The 16,674-nt window shown below is 34.1% G+C and overlaps 3 protein-coding genes across 5 annotated transcripts in view; 1 reads left to right on the top strand and 2 right to left on the bottom strand.

Annotated features, from left to right (window-relative positions):
* The window catches only part of LOC100265905 (ABC transporter A family member 1), a 29,874-nt gene extending 25,971 nt beyond the window's left edge, over window positions 1-3,903 (bottom strand). For both annotated transcript variants that reach the window (XM_059739329.1, XM_002284168.4), the window contains exons 1-5: window positions 3,546-3,903; window positions 2,489-2,568; window positions 1,723-1,894; window positions 1,456-1,538; window positions 28-244 (exon numbers count right to left, since the gene is read on the bottom strand). In XM_059739329.1, the coding sequence (XP_059595312.1) occupies window positions 28-244; window positions 1,456-1,538; window positions 1,723-1,894; window positions 2,489-2,568; window positions 3,546-3,632 (639 nt within the window). In that variant the 5' untranslated portion in view covers window positions 3,633-3,903. The remainder of the gene's footprint in view (window positions 1-27; window positions 245-1,455; window positions 1,539-1,722; window positions 1,895-2,488; window positions 2,569-3,545) is intronic.
* A 4,254-nt stretch (window positions 3,904-8,157) lies between these two features.
* LOC100267468 (pentatricopeptide repeat-containing protein At1g79540) lies at window positions 8,158-11,324 on the top strand. The gene has a single exon (XM_002278494.4). The coding sequence runs from the start codon at window positions 8,373-8,375 to the stop codon at window positions 10,767-10,769; it is 2,397 nt and encodes a 798-aa protein (XP_002278530.1). The 5' UTR covers window positions 8,158-8,372; the 3' UTR covers window positions 10,770-11,324.
* A 511-nt stretch (window positions 11,325-11,835) lies between these two features.
* On the bottom strand, window positions 11,836-16,614 carry LOC100245162 (protein N-terminal glutamine amidohydrolase). 2 transcript variants are annotated; one of them, XM_002278477.4, is made up of 6 exons: window positions 16,346-16,614; window positions 15,777-15,882; window positions 15,545-15,622; window positions 14,659-14,789; window positions 14,036-14,160; window positions 11,836-12,098 (listed from the first exon to the last, which is right to left on the bottom strand). In XM_002278477.4, exons 1-6 carry the CDS (start codon window positions 16,396-16,398, stop codon window positions 11,938-11,940), a joined length of 654 nt encoding a protein of 217 aa, XP_002278513.1. In that variant the 5' UTR covers window positions 16,399-16,614; the 3' UTR covers window positions 11,836-11,937. The 2 variants fall into 2 exon arrangements, with proteins under 2 accessions (XP_002278513.1, XP_010653768.1); XM_010655466.3 differs by lacking the exon at window positions 16,346-16,614 and adding an exon at window positions 16,134-16,266.
* Window positions 16,615-16,674: the final 60 nt, after the last annotated feature.

Genomic DNA, 16,674 nt, shown 5'->3' with positions numbered 1-16,674 from the left:
AGATTGATCAATGGGTTAAAGTCATACAGTCAAAAATCCACTGAAGCTGTATTGCAGAGTAGGGACAGCATCCACACCCAGTTCCAAGTCATTGAGATAAGGACCATTTGTATCCATGATAGTTTTAACATCAGGAAATCCTGAGAAAGCCCAAGAGTGGTTGAGGCGTATACTGTAATCAAATACTAGTGGACCTTGATCATGAAATACTACTGCTCCTTTGATCTTGGGATTTGAACAATTCCTAAACAAATTGGAAATAAATCATTTAGGACCATCAGTGCCACAGCAAAGAAGCAAAAATATCTTTTGCAAAGAACTGGAGACAGAAACCCAACTTCAAACAAGAATTAATAAATTCTGATGGCCAATGAAATGCATGCATAACTCTTGTAAGCAGGCATTATAAACCAGGAAGGCAATATGGTGGAAGGATGGAAAACCCTTCAGATGGGGCATTAAAATGAAATTTATGACAACTGAGTGGTAATTGCAAAAATAAGCCCTGAAAAAATTCAACCCCATAAACAACAATTCAAGGGGATAGTAATCTCCTGCAACAACTCCAGGTTCCTAGAACCCTTCTTGGCAAACCCACAGGCAAACTGCTTGGCCGACCCAGGCTTGCAACTGAAGAGAAGCAGCTATATCACTAGACAAGTGTCATAAAATTAAATTCATGCAAGATATTTATTGCAAGTCATCAATTAAATCTTAAATTAGCATTGCTACTGACTTTAATATAAGTCTTACTAGCATTTAGTTGCTCAGACATTCAGCCCTCACACCACATGAGTTACAACATCTTCAGGTTGGACGTGAGTAACAGGGTCAGCTGACAGTTTTTATAATGGAAGATTTTAGACCATTTTCTGTTGGAGGGAGGGGTTGGTTGGGACGTTGGAGAAGAGGACCTTGAACAGCATATGGTTATTTTATTAGCAGATGTAGGATTGCTCATCTCTCAAGAGTTATTGTATAATAAAAAGATCCAACTGTTTTTTTACAAGCATGATTAAGAGATCAACTGTATCAAGTACTTACATTGTTTTCTTAATTCTTGTATTCTCTTCGTCCTTGTTATTAATGTATTGGACGGTTTTATGATAATGTGCAAGGAACAAGACATGTGTTTAGGACATTTTGGTATAAAAATTCAAGGAACTCACTTCTGCTGCGTGCAAATGTATATACAGTGGCAAGATGGATAAAATGGCAAGCGCATAAGAGATTGAATAACTGTAAAAAATCATTAGGTACCATAGAATAATACCAATATAAAGATAACAGAGCACAAGTATTAAAAGCCATTAGAATGAAGGATCCAATTTAGAACTGTTATGTGCATTGTATTACTTCATCCTTCCAAATCAACATTTTGGAACGTAAAAACAGGACTTCATTTTCAACAATTTAACATATCGGTACCACCAGCACAGATACCATATAACTTACTTGACTTGATTGCAGGTACCATAAAGATCAGACCTTATGTAGGTGTCCAGCTCTAGTTCATCTTTGTAAACTCTAGTGACTAACTGTAAACAAAATAAAAAAACTTCTGAAAATACTTGTCAAGGAAAACAATAAGGGAATGATAGGCATTTATACGGCTCCAAGAAAGGGTTCGAAAAGAATCCCTAACTAACTCATCAAGGAGAAGGGAAGAAAAACTAGCCCATCAAAGAGAAAGAAAAAAAAAAAACTTATAAACAATAGTACCTTTAGTAGAGGAAATTTTATCGACATTAAGTTAATCATCATCCTTGTCTCCTTTGTATCCGGTGCAAAAGCCAAATACTCACCCTTGGCCAACAATAACTCCAATACTTGTCCAAAACTAGGGGATACATCACCTTTGCCCACTTCCACAAACATCCCTTTCCGAACGTATCTAGACCAGGTTCATAAAGCCATAGTATTGTCACTTCCCACATGAGCACAAAAATTAAAAACCATACAGATTCACAAAACAGTAAATCTATAAAGAAAAAATAAAATTGATCCAGAAAAACAATAAAGCCTTTTTGCAATTTCCTTTCCTGTTCCTTTATTCGCAATCTCTGATTTGTTTGGTTGTTAAGAAAACATAGTAAAGTAAAAAAAAAAAAAAATTAAAAAATAATTGAAGTATGTAAATTTTTTAATAGGTAACTTTTTTCATCTTTTTTACACCCTCATATACTTCAATCTGGAACCTCCCACGTCCCCACCCAACCCCTTGCCACTTTGAAGCATAGATTTTTTATTCTTTGGACCCAGGACAAAATTCAACCAATCTGAGCAACTACAGGCTCACTGATGTGAGTTTTTTTATATTCTGGAAGGCAAAAAGAAGAAACAACATAAGATTAAAAATCTTCATCTTTTATTTACTTTTCTTATTTCTTTTTTGTCAGTTCCCTTGGCAACCAAATGGATGGTATCGGAAATCAGAAACTAAAAGAAATGTAACAAGAAAAGATAGCCAATGTTGAAGAAAACATACGGTTGTGCCGAGTGGACTTTTGTATCAACTTGTGTCCTCACAGCTATTAACATCAGCATTACAACAGTAGGAAGCAAAATCTGCCAAATAATAAAACAAATAAGAAAATAAACAAACAAAGAAACAATCTCAATTTTTGCAACTATTGTATCTCATTTCCCAGCAAATTTCAATTGAAGAGAACTGAACATCCAATAATCGATTTTCCTTTACCAACCACCCCAAAATTTAAACAAATACTAGGCATTAATTGCTAAATTTTATCCAACCACTTTAATTACAAAAAAAAAAAAAACGAATATTAAAAATTCTTTTTCAAAAAAAGGGAAAAAAATAATTTAAAGTTCAGCTCAATTAAATTCAAATTCACATTCTAACTAGTATAACAGATTTTTCTTAACCTCGATTTAAATTTGAAGAGTCGTATATTTTCTCACCAACCAAACAGAATTTAAGGAAAGATACATAGATCACAAACTGATCATCGATACACTAAAAAAATATTAAAGATTTCTCCTCAATTTTTATATGTTCTTGGTGAAGAAGCTGTGTTTAAACGTTTCACTTTGTTTCTTATAATTTCTCACCGACCTAACCGGCTTTAAAGAAATATGACAGAAATCACAACGCCGTCACAACTAAGAAAAATGAAATTCAAAGATTTCATTTCTTTTCTTATATTTTCTCAGTGAACAATAAAGAGTAGCACCGATAATTCAAATCTCTTTTTTCAAGAAAAGTAAAACAAATCAATATCCCGTTCGTTGCAAATTCAAGTCCTATTTTGACTAAGAAAACCAAATCCTCTCAGCCCTGGCTTCTCTTTAAGAGTCCAAGATTTCACTTCTGTTCTTACTTTCTCTCATCGGTCTTTAAAGAAAGGTAACGAAGATCACAGACGGATCGTCCATAAACTTAAAAACGACAAAATCAAAGAAAAAGTAAGTCCCGTTCGGTTCCCGGTTATTAACTGGAAAATAAACAAGAAGTCAAAAACAAGATTCCTTTTCCGGCAATTTCCCGGCAACCAAATGGAACCGAAAGATAAGCCACCGACCTCGGCACAAGTAACAAACGGGTGACGAATTTTCAGAAGCCAATTCTTGCGAAGCATGGCTCTCAACTGCGCTCGTTGCCTTCCCATCTTCTCTAGCTCCTCACAAACCCTAGAGAGAGAGCGCTCTAGAGAGAGAGAGAGTCTGTGTTTCGTTGCGCGCGTAAGAAAAAACGGAAGGCGTGAAGGTGGCAAAGGGTGAAGAATCACCTTTCGCTTGAGTCAAGACATTTGGCCTGTGAGTTCAAGCCCCTCTCTCACAAAGCAAAATAAATTTTAAGTACAATTATCAATTATGTATCATTATATAATATTTTATATTGATTTATTTATTCAAATCTACGGAAAGTGAAAAACTACAATAAATATAAATAGAAACTAATATCCCGTAAATCACAACAGTTTCTTGTTGATTGTACCCGTCACGTAATATCTCGTGAGAATATTTAAAAGTTGGTAAGATATTTGGTGTGGTGCATATGACTGCACAAGAGCAGAACTTCGTTGGAACTTGGAAGTATCGTGAAAAAGTATCTCGTGAGAAGGTTTAAGGTGGGTGATCTGTTTAGTGCGGCATAACGGTCAAAGATAATGGGTGACGTGTCATTGTCCAACCCGTTTAAAGCTAAGTAGTAGAATTAGAAAACTTTCCTCAAAGATATGATAATTCTCTAAATAAAAATAGAAAAACGGGAGGCATATCCAAATTTGACCCTTCAATTTTTTAAAAATTAAAAGTAAATAAATAATTTTTTTATTTATTTTAAATTATTTTATTTATTTATCTCAATTAAAACATAAAAAGCATATCACCAATTAAATGATGTCATATATACACTTCAATTTGATAATGAAAAGTTACAATTTAATGTCCGGATGAGATGCTAAAGAATATGTTGAATAAATTTGAGTAAATTTAATAATTAAAAATAGTTCATTAATTTTAAATATGTTATATTCAATGTTGAATGTAACATGCTTTAAATGCATGATGGTTGAAAACATCTTGACAAATAATCAAATATTATACCATATAAAATATTTCGATCAAAGTGATATAAAATATCTATAACACGCTTCAAATGTCTTGATGATTAAAATATTATTTCTTACGAGCAAATAATTATACCACATGAAATACCCTACTCTTCAATCAATCAAAAAATCATATCAATTGTCCAATTATTCAACACATAATAATTTGAAAACGCAGTTTGTGTTATTTGCTGTAAAAACAAATACATATTCAATATAAACTTAACTTTTTTTTATTTATATAATGGAATATTTTTGAATTATAGTTTTTTTTTTTTGTTGTTCATTGAAAAAATTATAATGCTATGATAATTAAATATTTTTTAAATAAGAAAATCATGGGTCTAAATCAAATGTCTAAAATACGCGTTTTAAATGAGACAAAAATATTTTTTCAATCTATAGAATAATCATACCTAATCAAACGTGTACACTTCCATTCAATCAAAAAAATCATATCAAATGTTCAATTATTCAAAATAATGATTTTTGGAAGCTTGAAGATATATCAAACTAAAAAATAAAAAGAATAAGCGAGAATAAAAAATAAAAAATAAAAAGGGAAAAAAAATAATCTTAATACTGCCACATTAGCTAGAGATATCTGAGAAAAAAAAAAAAAAAACCAACACGCATCAACTTAAAATTGGTCTAAAGTTGTGATGACTTGTGGGTATGCCCTATGTAAGAATGCTTAGACCCTGCTCAATGATGGTCAATTTTAAAAGAAATGGACCAGCCACTTAACATGTTTTTTTTTTTTTTAATTAAGGCTGAAGAATGTGGGGATTCACCTACCTTTGATTTTTTTTTTTTTAATATTTTTTTACTGTACTTTCCATAAAAAGCAGCAAACATGCCTTGAAAGTAACCAACCAACCATTCAGTAGTATTGTTTAATTTTTCATTTTATAGGTCTTTGCTATCTCTCTGTTGACACTTTACATTCAAAGTGTTAAAAAGTTATTTTCAAACAATAATTAAAAAAAAAAAAAAAAACTGAGGTTCGTACTAATATTATTTGTCAAAAAAATATTTGTTAAAAAATGATTTTTAAACACAGTTAATTTTTTTTTAAAATTCGTTTTTAATTTAAAAAAATAAAAATTTTTTATTTATTTTCATCAAATGTACCATGCACTTATATATAATAAAATGATTTATAAAATATTACCAATATTTTCCATTGTTTTTCAAAACATTTTACAAAATGCATGTGAAAAACACTCAAATTTAACTTAAAAAATAATAATTTTTCAAAAACAAATCTTAAGAAACAACATTTTGATGAAAATTTATTTTTAAGATAAAAGACTATTTAAAAAAAATGCTTTTAAGCATACGCTTAAATTCCTTTCAAGGAAAGACAAACGCATAACCTTAAAATCATCATAAATGCATTTGGTGGCACTAATTTTGGATTTAAATAATTAAAAACATTCTAATATTTTTTATAAAATATTTAGAGAATTATTTTTGTACATCTCGTATGTTTAAAACCAAGACGGCGAGACGATATATATTAGGCATGCACATTAATCAAACATATCCACTGAAGAGAGTATGAGGTTTGCATACATTACAAATTATAAAAGGACTATATTACTTTATTATAAAAATTATTATTTATATGGTGGTATCAGGCTGGTTGTGATTAAAATAAATCCAATTTTGTCATTATTCCCATGAGGCTCGTAAGCTTTTTGATTTTTAAATTTTTTTTTTTTTGAAGGTAAGATAATAGCAGCTTCGTATTCACGTCGTTTTTTTGGTCGATTAAGGTCGGCGGGGAAACGTTATAAAATACCATAATAAGCATTGCCACTATAAATTTTATATCACGGGGTTACCTTTAGAAGGTAATAAATTGATTAAATTATTTGTAATATTATAGTTTTGGGTTTCACCATCTTACTTTATAGCTAATGGGTAAAGCTCCACTTGGTCACCGTTATAACAGACAAAATGGTTTTATAATTTGCTTATAATTTACAAAACATGTTTCACAGATATTTTATTGATTTTTTTAATTTGAAAATATGTTTTTTTTTTCAGTTTTCTTAAACCTATGAATATTTGGAAATTATTTTATTTTATAAAAGTACAAAATAACTTTATAAAAAATATTTGAATTCTCAAATAAAATTTTAAAATCAGGATTAAGAATTGTTTTTAAAAATTGCTATCAAAAATCATTTTTTATTGTCTAATAAATTATATATATATAAAAAAGGAAAATATAAAGTGAATGTAGCATCTCAAATTTTCGAAAACTGCGACTTCTGAAGTCTTCTCGAGTCCTTTGCATATTTCAGAACACAATTCAACAAAGTTGACCGAAATCTTAAGATCACTCTCATCCGACGGTCCAAAATGTGGCTCGACCATTTCGGTAAGATTAATTAATAATTCATTTAATTAATTGAGACAACCGTCTTAACCAGACAGTTACATCCCGAAATCCCAAGTTTACCCTTTTCCAAGGCTGTGTCTTTTCCGATAAATTATTTAATTAAACGTGGCATTTGTTATCCAATGTTAGGCACAGTTTGACACCTCCGAGACGGTAAGAAACGAGAAATTAATATTATTTTATCATTGTCATTTTATCGTCGTATTCTCGGGATAGTTCATTGAGTCGTCGCTTTCCTATGAGCCTCTGGCACCTAAATATTATTAAATAATAGTGTCTTGTTCTCATGAATAAGTCTATCTCTACAATAAAGAATGTCCTCATTGGTAATTTCACTTTGGTCGAAACTTTGAGGGGCGGTGGTGGGCCTACACACGCGCGCGTGGATTAGGTTGTGATAAGGAAGGTTCCTTGTTGGCCAGGACCAGCCTGAATTTCTGGACTGGTATGAGTGTCTGATAATGAAACTAGTTTGGTGGGCCCATTAGGGAATGGGCCCAAAATTTTGTTAAATTAGGCCCTTATTATTGGTGGTTGTTGCTTGAGAGTAGAGCTAAAATTATTCCTTGGTGGAGGAAGCCGGGATATCCTTATACGAAGGTTCGAAGCCGAGGGAATATTCCAACATTTTTTGAAAAATAAATAATTTTATATTTTCTTAACTCCTAATAATTACAGCCAATAATCATAATTGATTCTTTCTGCTCTGTTAAATAAGAATTTACTTTGGTTTAAAGATATATTTTATTTTTATTGTTTTCTCCACTTCTATCAGGAAAAATTCATTAGTGGGAAATTATATTTGTATATTAAAAAATAATTATTTTTATTTTTTATTTTGTCAATAAGAAGTTTGTTTGATAATATTTTAGAAAACCGTTTTCAATCAATACTTTTTAAAAATAATTTTTGAGATTCAATTGTTGCTTACAAAAATAAATTAAAAAAGAATTGAAAAAAAAATAAATTTGTTACGAAAATCATATTTTCAAAACAAATTCTCAGCATTATCAAACTGTTTTCAATAACGTGTCCCAACAAATTAACACGCGTGGCCCAACCTCTCATCTGGTCCTGAACAAGAACTTTTAGGGCCTCAGGCCCAATTTCTCTAACTCAATTTTTGAACTGGGCCTAGACAGGTAGAAGTCCAAGAATGCCCAACCTTTGTAAACGAATGTTCATTTCCAGAACACGGAAGTTTCCCTTCGTCTGGAAAACACAAACAGCTTTCTAAAACCAAACCAAACACGCCCTAGATCTCCCGTTGTCGCCTTCGAGTCTCTCTGCTCTAAACATCCGTCTGCGCTCGAAATCCAAAAACCCTTCTAAAACCCTAGCCTCGATCCGAAGATGAGAGTTTCTGCAATTTTACACTTACCATGAACCTCTCACCTCAAATTTGTCGATCCGTCTTGCATTTCATTCCGAAGCAAAGTCGGTTTCGCTGTCTGCATGCCAACCTCTTCACCACCGCCCAAGGCGCCGCTATTTCCAATGAGGTCCTCACTGTTATGGAGACCGTAAACCCCATGGAAGACGCCTTAGAAAAGCTAGCCCCATTTCTCTCTTCTGAAATCGTGAATGATGTTATGCGAGAACAGCGAAGACCTGAATTGGGTTTTCGGTTCTTCATATGGACAACGAGAAGACGGAGTTTTCGCAGCTGGGTTACGCATAATTTGGTCATAGATATGCTTGCCAAGGATGATGGGTTTGATACCTACTGGAAAATTCTCGAGGAGCTCAAGAATTCTAACATTCAGATACCTCCCCCCACATTTTCCGTGCTAATTGCGGCTTATGCAAAGTCGGGTATGGCTGAAAAGGCCGTAGAATCTTTTGGTAAGATGAAAGATTTTGGCTGCAAACCTGATGTGTTCACTTACAACTCCATCTTACATGTTATGGTACAAAAAGAGGTGTTTTTGTTAGCATTAGCGGTTTATAATCAGATGTTGAAGTTGAATTATAATCCAAATCGAGCTACATTTGTCATTTTGCTTAATGGTTTGTGTAAAAATGGGAAGACTGATGATGCGCTGAAAATGTTCGATGAAATGACCCAAAAAGGTATACCACCTAACACAATGATATATACAATAATTTTGTCTGGTTTGTGTCAAGCGAAAAGAACTGATGATGTCCATAGATTGCTGAATACAATGAAAGTGAGTGGGTGCTGTCCTGACTCGATTACTTGTAATGCTTTGCTTGACGGATTCTGTAAACTGGGTCAAATTGATGAGGCTTTTGCACTCTTGCAGTTGTTTGAGAAGGAGGGGTATGTTCTTGGGATAAAGGGATATAGTAGTCTGATTGATGGTTTGTTTAGGGCGAAGAGATATGATGAAGTGCAGGAGTGGTGTAGGAAAATGTTCAAGGCTGGTATTGAGCCTGATGTTGTTTTGTATACAATTTTGATTCGGGGATTTTGTGAAGTAGGCATGGTTGATTATGCACTGAATATGTTGAATGATATGACACAGAGGGGTTTGTCCCCAGATACTTATTGTTACAATGCTTTGATTAAAGGGTTTTGTGATGTGGGTCTTTTGGATAAGGCTCGGTCCCTTCAACTTGAAATTTCAAAGAATGACTGCTTTCCCACCTCCTGCACTTACACCATTCTCATTTGTGGTATGTGCAGGAATGGGCTGTTAGATGAGGCGCGACAAATATTTAACCAGATGGAGAATCTTGGGTGCTCTCCTTCTATAATGACCTTCAATGCTCTTATTGATGGACTTTGTAAGGCTGGGGAGCTTGAGGAAGCTCGCCATTTGTTTTACAAGATGGAGATTGGAAAAAATCCTTCGTTGTTTCTTCGTCTCTCTCAAGGGGCTGATCGGGTTATGGATACTGCAAGTCTTCAGACAATGGTGGAGCGATTGTGTGAGTCGGGATTGATTCTCAAGGCCTACAAGCTTCTCATGCAGCTTGCTGACAGTGGGGTTGTACCAGATATCATGACTTACAATGTTCTCATCAACGGCTTTTGCAAGGCAAAGAACATTAATGGTGCTTTCAAGCTCTTTAGGGAGCTCCAACTCAAGGGGCATTCCCCTGATTCTGTCACATATGGTACACTCATAGATGGGTTTCATAGAGTTGACAGAGAAGAAGATGCCTTTAGGGTCTTAGATCAAATGGTGAAGAATGGATGTACTCCTAGCTCAGCAGTTTACAAATGTCTTATGACTTGGTCGTGCCGCAAGGGGAAGCTTTCAGTAGCTTTTAGTCTCTGGTTGAAGTATCTGAGGAGCCTCCCTAGTCAGGAAGATGAAACACTTAAACTAGCAGAGGAACATTTTGAGAAGGGAGAATTGGAAAAAGCGGTTCGATGTTTACTTGAAATGAACTTCAAGCTGAATAATTTTGAAATAGCACCTTATACCATCTGGCTCATTGGACTGTGTCAAGCTAGAAGATCAGAGGAAGCTTTAAAGATATTTCTCGTTCTGAAGGAGTGCCAGATGGATGTCAATCCCCCAAGTTGTGTGATGTTGATTAATGGTCTCTGTAAAGATGGGAATCTGGAGATGGCAGTGGACATATTCCTCTACACTTTGGAGAAAGGTTTTATGTTGATGCCTCGGATTTGCAACCAATTGCTCAGGTCTCTTATTTTGCAGGATAAAATGAAGCATGCCCTTGACCTTTTAAACAGAATGAACTCTGCAGGATATGATTTGGATGAATATCTTCACCATCGAATCAAGTCCTATTTACTGAGTGTGTGGAAGGCGCAGGAAATGGAAAATGTGGCACCTGGATGAAACATGGGTACTGCAAGGCATGGCCATCAGGACATGGAACATGCTCTTATATTTGACCCGATCAGGAGAGTTGCTGTAAGACGACTTTCCTGTGAATTTTTTCACCCACTTCTCAGCTTTGTTTTCTGAGAAATAATTGCGATGAATAAGAGGTGCAAACAGCCAAGAAAGTGGATGCCGTGGATTGTCACCCATGTATCCTAAGATTTTGGAATTCATACCCTACTGACATAAGTGATGTACAGTCCACTGGGTCTGAAGCCGTATGCTTGAGTTCTTCTGAAGATGCCCAGTTTGTTTTCAAGGGCAAGTTCTTTTGTTCTTTAACCTAACCAGACCAAGGTAAGGTTTATGTAATTGCAAACAGAAAAGAAGGCAAAAAGATTTGAAGACAAATCTCCTGATAATACGGCCTTTAGTTTCGCAGCTCAATGCGGCCTGTTAGGGTCAGGTGATGCTCGCAGGGAGAATATTTTCCTGTTTGGAAACTGTTCTTTGTTGACAAAATATTTGTTGGAGATTTTGTTCTGAAAATGGATTATTTTTTGAATCAAATTTGAAGTGTTTTCGTATGTTTATATGAGATAGCTGGAGAAAAAACTTTTGCATTTTTCGAGAATATATAATAGCTCCATGAAGAATAAACAAATGAGACAGTTATTGATATCTGAGTTCTCTGCAAGACTTCTGTTCCTAAAATTAATTAAACAAGACTTTTATTCTTGAAAATAATTAAAAACTATTTTTTTTTTAAGAAGAATTATTTTTAAAACATCATTAAGATACTCATAAAGTCCATATTTGCGGAAGAAACACAGGTCAAGCAGCTGAGGCTTTTCAAGAACCGTTCTAGGAAAGGACGGTTTTTTAAAATCTACTATTTGATGTTTTGAAAAACAAAAGCTTGTTTGAGAACTTCAAAATGTTTTTAAAATATACTGGTTGTTAAACCGTGCTTTTCTGTTTTAGAGAATAGAAAATTATTTTAAAAAACATTTGCAAACAAGACCTAAAAATTCTCCCTGTTTCCATTTTGAGCCAAAGAACATTCACTAGAAAAACAATCTCAAGGAAGAAATATTCATGTATAAAATGAAATTGTTCATGCAATTCCAGAGCCAAATGCAACAATTTTTTATATTAAATAACATCATAAAACAACCACCAATCATCCAGAAAGCAGGGAAAAGAATTCCTCCAACTGACTTTCTCTTACCAGTACCCCATACTTCTGGGTAAAAACAGCACTGATAGTATCATCTTTAACCTCTGTGACTGCATCAGCGGCATTCATCCTAATGTACTCATCCAGGTTGTACAAGCTTCCGTCTGTAGACAAATCATTAATTAAAAGACATATTGGTAATCAGACTCTTGTACTGAATGGAACAATACACAGGCCCTGATTAACTGCTACTGAAGCCAATCAATGCCATACAGACACTCTTATCAAAAGGGACTGAAGAGCAAAACAAATACACAAGAGTTTCCATGGGTTAAGAAAAGATTGCTCAATCTAGCACCCCTCTCCCTTTTTCTTTAATATTAAAATTCATCAGTTATGTAAATTTTAGATAAAAATAAAATTTAGCAGATAAATAAAAAAAATATTTTTTTAGTTTAGATAAATAAAGTTCTATAAAATCAATTTTCAGCTACTTGTTGGTGATATAAATTTTAAAAAATTAATTTATCAAAATCTTCATTTTAGATAATACAAAATTGACATTTTTATCTAAATAAAAGATTTAAAATAAGATTTTTGTAGCTTAGATGAATTAAATTTTAAAATTAAGCCAAAAAAAAAAAATCAAATCTAGTTGTAAGGGATATCTAAACAGAAGGTGTAAACCACTTAATGTACTAATAACAAGAAGCAATCACCACAATCACTAACCAATAAAAACAAGTTAATTAGTTAAAATGCCACAAATGCTAAAGCAAAAGGGGAAAAAAAAGATAGGAGAAATAGTATAAGAAATACACCATGGATACGTTCAATTTCTTTGTAAGAGACAAAGCCTATTATTGAAAATGGCTTAGGACACATATTATGCATAAAAAGAACCAGGATGAGCAAGGATCCAGAGGAACATACATAATTCTGGAAATCACTCATAAGTACGAATTTATACATAAATAGAAGAATATCATCAGAATACCAACAAAGAAGGTTGCACAATTAGGTAACCCAAATGAACGTATTCCTTTGGCAATGCCATTATTGAAATGGAAATGCATGGGTAGAAAATAGCATTCATGATATGTGTCCTAAGCCATTTTCAAACGACCATGTACAGCAGATGGTTCAGCCTTCCCAAACTTATAATCCTTACCATCTCCCACCTAATCAAAATTAAACTTTTGCCCCCCTTTGAAGACTCCCCACAAAGGATATTTTTATACTTCTTTTCCCATCTCTTGCTGAAATTGGGACAATAAAGGTAGAAATAGCATACAACCTAAGGCTCCATAGGGTATTTCCAATGGGATTTAGGCTAACCCCTCTGGTTCCAAGTAGGAAATCTTCTTTCAAATCTTTCCACCATTGGATCCTACACCACAAGGGAGTTACAAGAAAGCTTCAGTGGCATTCCCAAATAATATAAGACAATGTCGCCCCATCACACTAGATCCACCAGAATTAACTCACTTTTACCTTCAGACTTGAAACCACATCAAAGTACAGCAAGATGTATCAGAGGTATTTTAACTGATCCAAGGCTGCCCTCAACATAAAAGAGTATCATCTTCCACAAAAAGAGATGATATGTGCTTGCATTCCCATCCCAAAACCCACCTGCAAGCCTGAATAAGACCACCTTTCACTTTCCTGTCCCCCATCCTACTAGGTACCTCCATCAATATCTTATCATCTTGCTCATAAAGGTAGGTCAAAGAATATATCAATTCAAGGCATAACTGAAAAACTTCTACATACTGTTATTACAATCCAGAGAGACCTTAATGGAACCAAATCCATGATCCTTGGCATTTGTAGAAGAAAATTTTAATAAAAGATGCAAAAGGCAATGAATGTAACAAGTAAGAGATCAAGAATCACAAACTGCCCAGCAGAACTGCAGAACCTAGACACCACAAAGAAGGATGATGCACATCCATATCCAAAAGGAAAAGTGTGCTTTGTATTCTACAGAAATTCAACATAAAAAACTTGGTTCACATGACATTTGTTTTCCAAAGTAGAAGAAAGCAGATTAAGTATTTAGAATTTATGGGCACAAAGTTCTAATAAGTATTCTTACCATCAGCAACTATGGGATCTTGTGCAGGAGGGGGAGAAATCCAGTTTCCATCCGAGTTTTTCATGTGTCTTCTATCAGATGCAAAGGAGTGGAGGAATAATGGAGCATGCACAATCCGGAAAAACCTGTTCATCACAAAACCAGGTTCTTGCAATCAATTCCACATGATTCAATTCTTGTATTTCAGTTCACCCAACAGTGCTATGGTAACTAAACAATTGGATAACAGGGGGAAAAAGAAAAGGGAAGTTAAGAATCTTGTTCATTGGATGCCTATGATGCCTCCAATGGCCTCTACTACCCCCATGAGATCCAACTCCAAGAATCCTGTTCAGGCGAATCCCTTCCACCATTAGATTCCTAACCCCCATAGGAGTGCCTTTTTAAAATCTGTCAAGCAGATATGGCAATTCTGCTCTATTGGATTGCCAATCCCTGCCAGCTTAGAGAAGTTAAGCTTAAGGAAACAACAAGGTGGTTCTGGTAGCCTTATTGACCAACCTGAGCCTGACCTAGACCCTGAGGGAGTGTATGTAGATACTCACTATCAAATAGATGATCAACCTCAAATAGAAAACTAACACAACCAACTGCCATCACACTAATGCCAAGTCTTACATTACCTCTGATAATCGGAAAAAAGCTGAAATGACGGCCGAAAGGAATCAGACATATAATGATCTAGATGAGAAGGAAAAGGAAGACTTGAATCTAAATCCCATACTTGAGGAGGAGAGCTGCCTTCTTTCTTTATCTGAAAATTCATTGTGATACCAAGATATCATAAGAAAGCAGGTGAGGAAACAAATAATGAAATAACTATGGTGTCCATGAGCCTAGAAACCCTGGTGTTTTTCACTAATTTTAGGCAATAAATTTAGTTGTTAGACATTCATATTTAAAGTATCATAGATGGATAAGATAATTATAAAAATATTTACTATAAAAGATGAGTTTTGAATTTAGAGTCATAGTTGTAAAATATATCCTCACTAAACATGGGTAAATGAGATAAAAGATAGTTAAGATTAAGTATAAGTTAACTATTTTGACTTAATACTTAAAGTTACTTCTAACTTTAAGTTGTAATATTAAGTTATTTACCAAACATATTTAATTTACTTAATGACTTAAATTAAGTCATTAAATCATTAAGTTGATTTACTAAACACCCTCTAAGACTCTAAGTAAGATGATGCTTGATTCATATTTACATTGTGGTTATTTTTAATGAATGGGCTTTATTTGTAATTCTATATAATTTTAGATGATGTCATACTCAGCAATACCATTAACTAATTAATTTAAAAGAAAGTTTGTTCTCTACATTGCTGAATTCAGCTCAAATTTGTCTTTTCATGGCTGGCCTCAGCCTTTAACCATATCCTAGTAGCCACTATACACCCCTTTAGGTAAGCGTTAATTTACAAGATCGTGTCCTGTCAGCCCTCCTAGTACTCTCCGGTTGGCTTCCAATATATATTTGCATTAAAACAATTAATTCCTCACCTGAATGCATATCACATGATAATCCCAGAGAATGATTCCATCTGCTCTCTTGCTAGCCTTCTGATGCCACAATGGAACCTGAATTATGCCATTCAAAGATGTCACTTAAATAATCACAAATGGTATTTTGTGTCATTAAAACATAACCCATTGATCTTTAGAAGTTAACGGTCTATATACTTAATTGTACACAAAAATTTCGTTATTGAAACTGGAATCATAAGATACATGCCTGTTTCTTCTCATTGGAAATAAAAACAGCAAAAAGATCAGACCCCTCTGCATCCGCCATCCCAATCATGCCAAGTTTTTTGCAAAGCATGTATACATTCTCCTCACTACAATTTTTTTTTTTTTTTCAGTTGATAGAAAAAACAAGGGCAACAAAAAAAAAAAAACGACAACAACAACAACAACAAGTACATAATCAAGAAAAGAAGAACAGAACTGGGTCTAAGAAAGAAAGTACAAATACAAAATACAGAAGTCCGCAATAAACAAGGAACCCCAATATCAATCAATTCACAGAGACCCAAGGAAAAAAATCCAGAATGGAATCGTGGGCAGAGAAATCTACGGAAAAATCTACCCGGGTTTCCAGTTTATAACTCGGGTGGAAGGAAAATTCTTATCTGATTGAATTATGTATAGGGGTCCGTGTGCTGGGAAATCATAGGGAAAAAGGAAAACTGTTCATCGATTATAAATTTTCTTTTAGTTTCCTGCATTTTATGGGCAACCAATCAGAGTTCAAATATCCAAAAAAAAAAGGAAATATATACGGGTCTAGAAAGCAAGTACCAGTAAAAAGGAGTGTGATCGAACTGAGAAATGTCCAAATTGGAAGTCGTCATTCTGACGTTTTTTCCTCTGTTTCTGGGTTCCTTAGAATCCTTACTAAAGAAACCTGGGGTTCTATATGGGGCAAATCACAAATGGCATTGGCCGTGGCGAATAAGAAAACACTTACAACGACGTCGTTTCAAGCTCTATCTCTAAGGCGCGCGTTTGTTTCCTATTCCATAAAACGCACCGTTTTAATGATTATTTTATCCCTAGTATTTTCCACTTTCTCAACAATCTCGCTTCCCTTAATATTTGCCGTGCGCTAAAAAAACGACACCGTTTTT

The sequence above is a fragment of the Vitis vinifera genome, chromosome 8, assembly GCF_030704535.1.
Source record: "Vitis vinifera cultivar Pinot Noir 40024 chromosome 8, ASM3070453v1".
NCBI classification, from domain to species: Eukaryota; Viridiplantae; Streptophyta; class Magnoliopsida; order Vitales; family Vitaceae; genus Vitis; species Vitis vinifera.
The sequence above is the reverse complement of the archived record's forward strand: the minus strand, read 5'-3'. Positions and strand labels throughout refer to the sequence as shown.

What these genes read in the sequence shown, in the direction of transcription:
- LOC100267468 (XM_002278494.4), top strand. Translation starts at nt 8,373, where the DNA reads ATGAACCTCTCACCTCAAATTTGTCGATCCGTCTTGCATTTCATTCCG.
- LOC100245162 (XM_002278477.4), bottom strand. Translation starts at nt 16,398, where the DNA reads ATGACGACTTCCAATTTGGACATTTCTCAGTTCGATCACACTCCTTTT. An exon ending in TTTCCAATGAGAAGAAACAG is followed by an intron (nt 15,623 to 15,776) that starts GCATGTATCTTA and finishes GGCATAATTCAG; the next exon opens with GTTCCATTGTGGCATCAGAA. An exon ending in ATCATGTGATATGCATTCAG is followed by an intron (nt 14,790 to 15,544) that starts GTGAGGAATTAA and finishes ATGAATTTTCAG; the next exon opens with ATAAAGAAAGAAGGCAGCTC.